Raw genomic sequence first — 10918 nt, forward strand, 5'->3', positions numbered from 1 at the left:
GAGGAATAAAGTACTGACACATACTAGTGCATAAGTGAGCATCGAAACTACTACACTGAGTGAAAAAAGCCAAGCACAGAAGGTCAAATATTATATAATACATTTTAGGTGAAATTTCCATTATGAGTAATCTATAGAGAAAACAGATTGGTAGTTCCCAGGGGCAGGAGTGGGGAGAACCAAGGAACCATTTCTTAATGGGTACTGAGTTTCCTTTTGACACTACAAAAATTTAGGGGAACACTGAACTGTTTGCTTTAAAATAATTAATCCTATGTTACATGAGTGTTACCTCACTAAGAAAAAAATCACCAGGAGAATACAATCAACTTGGTTAAATGTCATAATTCAAAAAGTTACAGAGCTCATGCATAACTGCATTACATATAATTGCACCAGAAGTAGGATATCAACACGTCAGATAAATATAAATCCTTGATGAGAAAGTGCAGTTGAGTTTAAGGATTGTCACACAGCAATTGCCATGACAGCGGTGCCCTCTACGTGCAGTGAAAACCTGAAGTATAGCTGGTTATGTGGACAAAATGAGAACATTCTCCCTGACCTTGACATGCTGAATGAACTTTTTACCATCTGGATTGGAGGTGGAGGGGTACAATGACATCAATCAAACGATAAATTTAAGCACATCAGTTAGTCCAATCTGGTGTTCATAAATACTACGTAAGTTGAGTATGGTCTTCAAAAGATGACAAAGTCTTTTTTTTTTTTCTTATTCATAACATTGGGTTTGGCAATATGTTGTCAGCCATGATATGATATTAAAATATGAACGACAAAGGCAAAAAGAGATCAACGGGACTTCAACAGCAGTTAGTGCAATGTTTACCCCTACTGGGTGATCGTGAAAGTAAAACAAAATTAAAATGTGTGTCAAAGAAGTGTATTTTTTTTTTACAAATTAAAAGTATCAGGAAAACTATAAAATAGTAACAATGATATCTAACAGCATTTATTGCTACTGAGAGAGGTTACAGTAAGCGTGAAGTCCCAAGAAAGCACAACTTGATGAGAATGAATTGTATGTGCAATGAGTGAGAAACACGCTTAGAGCCACCTGGGAAAACTTTACATGCTGTTCTTTGGAATTTGGTCCATGTCCTAAATATAGGCAATCCATATGACGTGGTTGATTAATTGGAGTTAAGTGAGTGTCCAACATGGGAAGTGCTGAGTATGCAGCACCATGAGATTGTTTAGGTGGAATCTGCCCATGTCTGCACTTGGCTGGCCCGCTGGCATGCAGCGTAAAGGAGAATGTAGAGAGACACACAGAGAGGCGTATTCTCTCAGGCACGGGACGTGCACCCCTTATGGAGATGAGAACCGGCCACAGAACAGAAGGCTGTTGGTTCTGTTGTGCCTGATGAAAAAAAGGAAGGGGTGGTCAGCACGAAACTCGAGTCCCCCATATTCCATGCATTCGAGAGCCAGGACGGCAGAACTTGCCGCAGCAGCCTCTGTGCCTTCTTCACTCAGCTCGATGAAACTCTTGTGCACAAACTTAGACAAGCACACGTCTGTCTCCGCTGACATGGCTGACAGGTCGGCCTTGCCCTGCTGGAAGACATCTGCCATTCCCAACTGCTGAAGCACCGACTCCATGTGGTACTCCTCCTGCAGTTTAAACTTCGGAAGCAACACTTCCACTTCAGTACTCCTCATGCACTCCGGCTTTGTCCAAGCTGTGAACTTCTCAAAAGTGAGATTCTTCTCCACCTGAAAGATCCAAATTTGACTTGCAGGTTCAGAGTGCAGTGACTGTCTACAAGCGCATGCTTGCCCAGTCAGTCCCCTTCTTCCTCCTGATGCACTGTGTCTTTTATACCCATTGGGTTTGCTCCCCACCGCCCTCGCCCCGCCTCATCTGCCGAGAAGCTCATGAGCCCCACCTCTTGTCCTACATCTCTCGTGCTATTATTCCATTCATGGCTTCCTTAACAGGCGAGGGAGAGACACACGCGGTGCAAGCCAGCGGTGGAGGCTGTCCTCTTTTTACCCACTTTTCTGAGACACTTTTCACTCTGACATCTGTCAGTACCTGCCCCAGTATTGTTCTGTTTTTAATAATGCTTGGTTTTGAAGATAACAAACCACTGCTGGTCAGGAAAAAAAAAAAAACTTTAGGGAAGAAAGGGCTGTCAGGATGAGCCATCCCAGGAGAGAAATCTTCCCCTGGTTGGGGTTAGGCATGGCTTCTGGAGTCAGAGGGAGGTGGACAAACCCCTGGAGTTATGGGCATCCCAGTGCCAGCCATTCAGGTAAGACTAGACACCAAGGCTGGTGTGAAGCAAGCGTGGCAGCGATGTGCCAGATGGGGCTGTCTCTCTTCACCTTGAGCACTGACCCTCACACTTCCCTGACAGCCACACTTCTCCCTGAATGCTGGAACAAAGCATAGCACTGTTTCATTCCCCACTTTTAGCCATTGGATTTTAAAACATAATGCCGATAGCAACGGCTACTGTATTAAGTAGCTGGTGTGGTGTGATCCTTGTCACTGTGCTACGCCTGAATTACTCCCACCTCATTTGCTTAAATAACCCTGTCAAGTAGACCCTACCATCAGACCCATTCTATCTGTGAGAAAACAGACCAAGATGTACTGAGCCACTCAGCAAGGACACCTAGAGAGTCATGAAATAACTCCATGTGAACAGAAGTTAGAGCCCAGATCTAAGCACTTGGCCACCAGCTCCAAAGTGGAAAAGGCATGCTGAAGTTGTTAGAAAGATCACAGGATGACATGGAGGGCACCCTGGATTTTTCCAGCAGAAATGGAGAACAGGAAGCAGCTCAAGGCCTCCCATCTTACCACACTGAGATCCACACCGTTATCCGGAAGTAGAACAATCATGCTCAACTCCTCCCCCTCGTAGGGCAGCTCCAGCACCTGCGCCTGCACCTCCTTGATGTAGGAGGTTTTCAACGTGGAATCCTGATACATCATCTGCACTGGCCTTTGCTCCTTCTGGTGGAAACGAAGAGATTTTTAAGCCTGGAATTTTAAAACTGATTGCTGAAAGAGGCAAGGAAAATTTCCCAACCAACTGCAACCGATGTCAGGAATTTTTCGGTGCCATGATAGAAACAATGCAAGGGAACCTCAAAAGGGTTAAGGGAAATCAAATGAAAATGTTTATGTGGTCACAGATTCTTTTTTAAATTTGTGTATGTGAGGAGTCTTCCAAGAAGTTCATGAAAGATGTGTGTTATGAAAAAATGTCTCAAATGTTTGTGCTAGAATAAACTCCGCTTTGACTTTCATTTTCCATGAACATTTGGCAGTGTCCTCCAGTTAGAACTTAACAGGATGTCATCTGGCTCCTTCTCTCGTTATAGGTCATCCTATGAGAGCAGATACAGCACTAGGCTGAGCCATAAGAAGCTTGATTCACCAACATAAAATGTGCTGCTCTGGGGGCCGGCATTCAGCTGACTGCAACATACCACATCCACATTCCAGCACCTGTGCCCAAGTCCTGGCCTAGCTCCCAACTCCAGCTTCCTGCTCGTGCACACCCGGGGGACACACGTGAGAGCTCAAGTGACTGGGTTGTTGAGATCCTGCCGCCCAGCTTTAGCCTGCTTCAGCTCCTGGGGAGCTGTGTCAAAAGGGAGTGAGTCAGCAGATGGGTCCTCTCTCTGTTTTTTCAAACAAATGCATACATAGGGTCTTCTTAAATGTGACACTTTGCATTTTTCAAAGGAAGTCACATTTTCCTCATTTAAAGTAAGTTCAGCCAGTTTAAGAAAACAATGTAATAAAATGAAATTTGGTATAGAATATTTCAATCAAGTCAGAAGACATTTAACAAAGGAGGATGAACTTAGTTTCAGAAGAGTGTGACTGGAAGACCCTTCCAGAAGTTGTCTTGCAACAGAAGTTGGTTGTCAAAGGTGTGACAGTCCTCTAACCCATCCTGACACCAAAAAATAATGAAGTCAGGCTATTGCATGTGGAGGACCATCTGTACAGAACCACACAGGTCTTCGTGCATTTCAGTTCAGTTATTATAATTCTGATGGTCTCAAGAAGCAATTTTAAAGGAAAATCTTTAGTTTCCAGTATTAGGTGCGTTTAACGATTCTGTGAGAAACTCCAGCAACAGCAGAGATGTAACAAAATATGCAAAAATATAGGCAGAAAACATTGCTGTTTCCTAAACTTTTTTTATGGACTCTATAAACTCATTAAAAATACTCTACATTTCAAACTATTTCTAACCCAGTCATCAATGTTTCGTAAAAAAAAAAAAGAAAGAAAGAAAGAAAGAAACTTTTTATTCAATTTCATCATAGCCTGATCTCTATTTTATTTTTCGAAGGTTTCTGCCTACCTGGTTAATCTTGAAAGGCATTTCCTTTGTGCAAGTTTTGTAAAACAAACTGTCCCACCGTCCTTTGAAGTAAATAGCATTGACAAGAACCAGCTTGGTTTCAACACCAATGGCACCGGCTGGCAACAGCTCATTAATTTTACCTGTCGAGAAAAGAAAAACTACATTCAACTCCTTTGCATAAGTGTGTGACGAATAAAATACATTGCCGCAGGTTAAACTATTAATCGAGAACCAAACATTCTGTGTTCGCTGGTACTTCAAATGGCCATTAGCAGCAACGCTTCTCCGATGGTGTGTGGCTTGAATCTCAGCTCTGCTCCCCAGCCCTAGGTGGGAATATGCGGGAGGCAAGTGCTTGGGACCTTGCAGCCCTTGTGAGAGTCCTGGATCCAGCTATAGACTCCCAATTTTGGACTTGCTGTTGAGTGAATTCGGCAAGTAAACCAGTGAATGAAAAGCTCTCTGTCTCCTATCTCTCAAATAAAATGAACATAAATTAATTAATAAAATTCCCAGAGCGTTTGCCTTCCAAGAGAAGAAATTGGATTGTTCCATGCAGAACTGAAAACCACATGTGAGTGATACTCATTACGGTAGACACTTCATGAACTTTCACCATGCTGAGGATGGTGGAGGACTTCTACGACCTCCAGCTGGACTGACAGCAAGACAGTCAGGAATCAGACTCTAGACAAAAGGGCCACAATTGCTCCATGTGGTTACAGAGCGCCTGATCACATGCCTTGCTGAAACACACAGTTCTAAATTCTACACCTGCTTGTGGAAGCGCCAGAGTAGCTGGGGTGAAAGCTGCAAGGAGCAAAACCTGGCAGCAGGAACAGGAGGGGGGGGAGATGGAGGCAACCCCTGGAACCCTAAACAATGCCCCAGGCACTCCTAAAGAAAACAGTGAAACAACTTAAAGTCCCTTCCTCCCCAGGCTCAAGAGGAACCTTTTCCATAACAAACAACATCCTTGCTAATTCACTGCCTCCAGGGGGCTTAAGTGGGCCAGGCAGTTCAAGCAGAAAGGAGACCGCCCATGCTCCTTTAGTACAGAGGCATCTGAATGGCTCAGACTTCAAGCCACCATGAGCCCTAGGGCATGTTAGGACAGGCTGCTCTTTGAGACACAGGAAGAAGGTTCAAGTCCAGATGGAGCTCCTTCCATCTTTGGAGTATATTGGGCCTGAGACAGGGTCTGGACTGGACCAGTCAAGTCTAGGCTTGCCAAGTCTAGTCACAGGGTGCAAAGGGAAGGTAAACAGAAGCAGAAGTGACTGCCCTGTGTGAAGACCCCGGTGGTGGAGACCCCAGGGAATCTAGAAGAGGAAGCCAAAGGGCATGGCCCAGCAGGCAGGTGCCCAGCAGTCTCCCCCTCATAGACACAGTGGCATCACCTGACAGGTGCACCTCACAGGCCAGGAACAGTAGGCTGTACTCCACATTGTTAAGTTAGAAACCCACCCGAAGGAGGGTTTGATGTTTGTGTAGCCACTTTAGTCCTTGGAAATGCAAAGCAAGGTTCTATTGTCGAACACCTGAGTGTGTGCCAGGAAACTTTATGGGTCCACTAAGGTCCCAATCATAAGGCAAGGTGGAGTCAGTCATGATCTCTGTGTCAATGGGAAACAGCACTGAAATCAGAGGAGATGGGTGGGTGGGATGATGGGCACAGGAGGAGAGGGAGGAGATGGGTGGGGTGGGTTGGCGGGCACAGGAGGAGAGGGAGGAGATGGGTGGGGTGGGTTGGCAGGCACAGGAGAAGAGGGAGGAGATGGGTGGGGGTGGGATGATGGGCACAGGAGGAGAGGGAGGAGATGGGTGGGGTGGGTTGGCGGGCACAGGAGGAGAGGGAGGAGATGGGTGGGTGGGATGATGGGCACAGGAGGAGAGGGAGGAGATGGGTGGGTGGGTTGCTGGGCATAGGAGGAGAGGGAGGAGATTTGTGGGTGGGTTGGCGGGCACAGGAGGAGAGGGAGGAGATGGGTGGGTGGGTTGGTGGGCACAGGAGGAGAGGGAGGAGATTTGTGGGGATGGGATGGCGGGCACAGGAGGAGAGGGAGGAGGAGGTGGGTGGGTTGGTGGGCACAGGAGGAGAGGGTGGAGGCAGGGAGGGGAGCAGAGCACAGGAACGCGTCCTCTGACCTTCTGTCTTCTTGGAGACCCACGCGTTGATGTGTTTCCTGGACTTCTCTGCAGCCTGGGCAAAGGAAAGCTGCTCCAGCTCCGCGTGGTAGAACTGAACACAGGCGTCCTTGAACGACTGCAGAGAGGAAAGCCTTCAGTGAGGCTGCCTGGCTACAGGAGGTGCCAGCAAGCTCCCCCGAATTCGGAGTTTGCATTCACCCTTGAGTTAAAACGGGAAAACGCATCTTTCCATGGTGATCCCATCTCAGTCCACCAGCTGTGAAAACATCCAGTTTGTAACTAGACACGGCCTGCGCCTGGAATGAGCAGGGATCAATACAGGAGCTTCAGAAAGGGCCGATTGTAAACAAGGCAAGGTGCAGCTGTACAATCCTAGTCTTTATTTTAAAATGTCACTGTCAGTTTCCCAGGTTCTCTAAGGACTTTATCCCAGTCTCTAGGTCACCAGGTGTTTTGAATACGACTGAGGGTTCTGATTCAACTTACAGAGAGGAATTCACAGGTCTTTTCTCCGAAGAGCCTGTTGGCAGTTCTAAGCAGGTACTGCGCATCCGGCCTGTTGACATGGGTGAGAAGTGACTGGAAGCCCTGGTGCGCGTCTTCCCCTGTGCTCAAAGAAAGTGCCTGCAGAGAGAAACCCTTCCAGGTGACCTCAGTGCTCCTGGGTCTGCTGTGTTCCAAAGGATCATTCCTTAAGGCCAGCGACATGGCTCAGTAGGCAAGCCTCTGCCCATGGCAACAGCATGCCTTAGGGGCACTGGTTCATGTCCCAGCGGCTCCACTTCTGATTCAGCTGGGAAACAGCAGAGGATGCTCCAAGATCACAGGATCCTTGCACCAAAGCAAAGACTCCTAGCTTTGCATCTGCTCAGCTCTAGCTACTGCGATCATTTGGATGGTGAACCAGTGGATGCAAGATCTCTCTCTCTCTCTCTCTCTGTGTCTCCTTCCCTCTGTAACTTTCAAATAAAAATAAAACATATCTCCTAAAAACTACTACCCTGAGAGGAGGCTGTTTCTGTTGTAAATGACCACTTGGTGCATCCTGGAGAACTGACACCGCTGGGCATAGGAGAGGAGTGGCCAGCCCAGGCAGAGACAGTGGAAACCGAGGCAGAGAAAGAACTGGCCCTGCCACCAGCACAGAGTTCCTTGGCTTCTGTTTTGTTTTGTCCGGATTTAGGGGAAGGGACGGGAACAGCAAAGAAGACAAGGGCAGAGAGGTCCAGCAAAGGGCTCCTAGACACTGCCCCCCTCCAGGAGCAAAGCTCGCCTCTAACGCACACCCATGAAGACAGAGGTGGGAGTACCAAAACTGGGCAGAAATGCAGCCATCAGGGGCATCTTCAAAAGCAAAAAGGGTGTTGGGCGAGGGATGCAGTTCCCAAGACTGAGCATAGAAATCCTCAGGAGAGGAGTGTTTCTCACACACAGAGAAAAAGCAGCATTGGGCCACAGAAAGTCTTCAACCTCCTCTCTCACACACAGGAGGGGGCAGGGTTAGAATGAGCAAGCCTACTGGGAGCCATCCACCCGGGGGAGAGAAAGTCCTGCTCAATGCAGGAGCCACACTGCCCCAAGGAGAGTGCGTGGACAGGATGGCGCTGGCAGTGTCTCCTTGGGCTCTGCACACACTGGGAGTCCTGGGCACTAGGACTGGCCCTGGAGCCGTCTCCAGATGCTCCCAGAACATCTGGAGCACACAAGGAACAAGTGCCTTGGTCTTTGTCAGAGGCCTCGAGCCCAACCCTGGAAGGTCCTTCATGGGTTTCTGTCCCTCCAGCTCCGTACTGAGCGAGGACACAGGCTGGGAAGCAGGTGTTCACCTCCCAATGGTGAGCAGCTATGACTGCAAAGGCTTTGCCCCTACAAGGAGAGAGAAGCTAGCAGCTTAGCTTCTAGAAAGTTCTAGTGTCACTTTCTAAATAAAAATGAGACGCAGCATAAAAATCCAACAGTCTTTTCAGGGTCAACAATTGGAGAAACACTTTTCCTTATTTCACCCCATCCTTCACCAAAACCATCTCAGTGGAGGAGGCTCCTTCTTTCCTGCCCCCGGGTACCTCCCTCCCTGGTGGACAGCCCCCCTTGGGGTTGGTGTGGACACTCACCCTGTGCTGTGTCACGCGGCAGGAGCAGCAGCCGCTGTGGTCCAGCCCCACCGTGGGCTGCAGGGTGGCTTACCTGCGCCATCTGGGCTGCGGTGTTGCCCTTTGCACCCAGGAGGACCATGGCCAGAGCAGAGGAGATGCTCATGGGAGAGATGAACACGTTGTTGTCCGGGTTGTCTTGACAGAGTTCCTTGAAGAGGCGGAAGGCAAAGTTGCCATTGGCTTCAGAAACGGCGTCCATTCTGCAGTGTCTGGAACAAAGCAGGGAGGGCCGTCAGCACAGCCTGGGACGCAGCCCGAGCTCACAGGGTTGGAGAGGTACTCCTGGTTTGCATCTCTATGCTCAGGAGCTTTTAAGCCTGAGAGAAATCTACTGGGTTTCTCTGCACATAAACAGTACCTGCAGATGCTAACCTCATTCAGCAGCCAGCCCAAGAACCTCCAGAAGCCCCCTTCCCCCGCAGCTGGCTCCTCCACTCAGACAGATGGCTGGACACACAGGACACAGCTAGGAGCAGTGAGCTCCAGGGACACCCTTACTCTGCCTGCATCTGCATTGTTTCACTTTCAATTTTCTTGCTCTTCTGGAAACACAGATCTGGGAGCTGAAGCCCAGAGCATGGACTGGGCAGGAGAGAGGCTTGAATGGCCAGTAGAATGGCCAGGCAGAAAGGCATCGAGGGAAACAAGGCAAGGTGAGCAAGAGCAGCCAGGACTGCGGCGAGTAGATCAGTCGGGTGCCACGTGCAGCTCTGTTAGCTCACAGCTGGACCCTCGGGCGACCCTCTCCCAGCCCCACATGTCCTTGGGATTCAGGTCCTCACTCTCACTAAAACCCAAACGTGCCCTGTCCTTGAACAAACAGCAAGAGCTGCACACACACTCACACACACAAACCACGCAGCATCGTTCCTGAATGGCTGTCTCTGCAGCCTTTGCCCCATCCCCTTAAATCAACCTCCTATGCCATTAAATTGAGCTCTAAGCTTAGAGGCCACAGTGCCAGTGCAGTGGTTAAGCCACTGCCTGAACACCATCATCCCACTTTGCCCCCACTCCGCATCCAGCTTCCTGCTAATGTCCTGGGAAAGCGGGCAGAGATGGTGCCAGTGCTTTGGCCCCTGTCAGCCATGTGTGAGGTCCAGAAGGAGCTCCTGGAGAGTTGGGAAATGAAGCAGCAGATCCAAGAACAGTGTGTATCTCTCTATCTCCTCCTAACTCTGCCCTTCCAATCAATTAATTAATCTAAAATCATCAACAACCACGACATAATAGACATGCTTCTAAGCTTCTTTTATTACTTTTATTTAGACAATGTCCCCTCCACCTGGCCCCCTCCCCTATTGCAGCCACCCTTCTCTTAGCTTTCTGAAAGCCTTGCGAAGCCACCCACTTCTGAGCCTGTGCCAATTGCGGCTCGCCTTCATTTTACTCTACAGATCTGCTATAACCCCTCCCAAGGGACCTGGCGTCTCCTCCCCAGCTCTGCTTCTTACCGCAGTTCTGTCCTTGAGCGCCGGTCCCACCGCTGGTCTAACGACCTGGAAGTTTGCACTGGTGGGTGAGCCGGTAGTGCTCCAATTGGCCACCAGCGTTAATATAAGCACTCAGGAAAGGAGCGGAGGGACCGCCTCCAGACCAATGCTGCGTAATCCCGCTGGAGCCGACTAAGAGCTGTTCTGCCAAGATGACCCTCCGCAGCACCGGCTCTGTTCTGTCAGCTGCTTCCTCGAGTTCCCCGCGGTTTTAAAGCCTGTCGCACCTCAGCCCTGCCCCGCGCCCACCTGTCACTAATTCGTTTCCACGCGGCCCACGCCCAGCCCCAGCCCCGTGTGGGATTTCCCGTACTCTGGGCCGCGAAAGCGGCGGGCAGAACCGCGAGAGGGCGGCCCCCGGAGACCCCGGGTAGCGGGCGGACACGGGGTCCGCCGCCGTGCACTGAGTGTTCCGCTCGCCCGGGTCTCAGATCCCCAGTGCCCGCCCGACCTGAGGCCGGGGCAACGCCGGCGGACGCAGGGACCCAGTGCGGCGCCTACACGGCCTGGAAGGCGGAGCGTTGTGGCGCAGCAGGTGCAAGCCGGCAGGAAGCCTTGGGCTGGCCTATGAGGAGTTTGGGAGCAGAGAACTCCACCTAGCTTTCGTCATTCCAGGCCCCGAAAGTCAGGTGGCCAATGTGGGTCTGTCTCCCACTTTTCCCTTTATGGGAGGCTTGGACAAAAGCCAGTGTCCCTTCCAGTACCACCTCTCAAATGGACTGTGCCCAAGCCGATCTCCAATGGCCTCTCTGGCCAC

At 49.8% G+C, this 10918-nt stretch overlaps 1 protein-coding gene across 2 annotated transcripts; it reads right to left on the reverse strand.

The window, feature by feature from the left end:
- Window positions 1-959: 959 nt before the first annotated feature.
- On the reverse strand, window positions 960-10306 carry LOC121167774 (serpin B9-like). 2 transcript variants are annotated; one of them, XM_040997360.1, is made up of 7 exons: window positions 10123-10306; window positions 8700-8877; window positions 7002-7139; window positions 6513-6630; window positions 4362-4504; window positions 2837-2989; window positions 960-1740 (listed from the first exon to the last, which is right to left on the reverse strand). In XM_040997360.1, the coding sequence occupies exons 2-7, from the start codon at window positions 8865-8867 to the stop codon at window positions 1333-1335; spliced, it is 1128 nt and encodes a 375-aa protein (XP_040853294.1). In that variant the 5' UTR covers window positions 8868-8877; window positions 10123-10306; the 3' UTR covers window positions 960-1332. The 2 variants fall into 2 exon arrangements, with proteins under 2 accessions (XP_040853294.1, XP_040853293.1); XM_040997359.1 differs by having other exon boundaries at window positions 2837-2992.
- Between the last annotated feature and the right edge of the window lie 612 nt (window positions 10307-10918).

The sequence above is a fragment of the Ochotona curzoniae genome, unplaced genomic scaffold (genome assembly GCF_017591425.1).
Source record: "Ochotona curzoniae isolate NIBS_2020 unplaced genomic scaffold, NIBS_Ocur_1.0 patch426, whole genome shotgun sequence".
Taxonomy (NCBI): Eukaryota; Metazoa; Chordata; class Mammalia; order Lagomorpha; family Ochotonidae; genus Ochotona; species Ochotona curzoniae.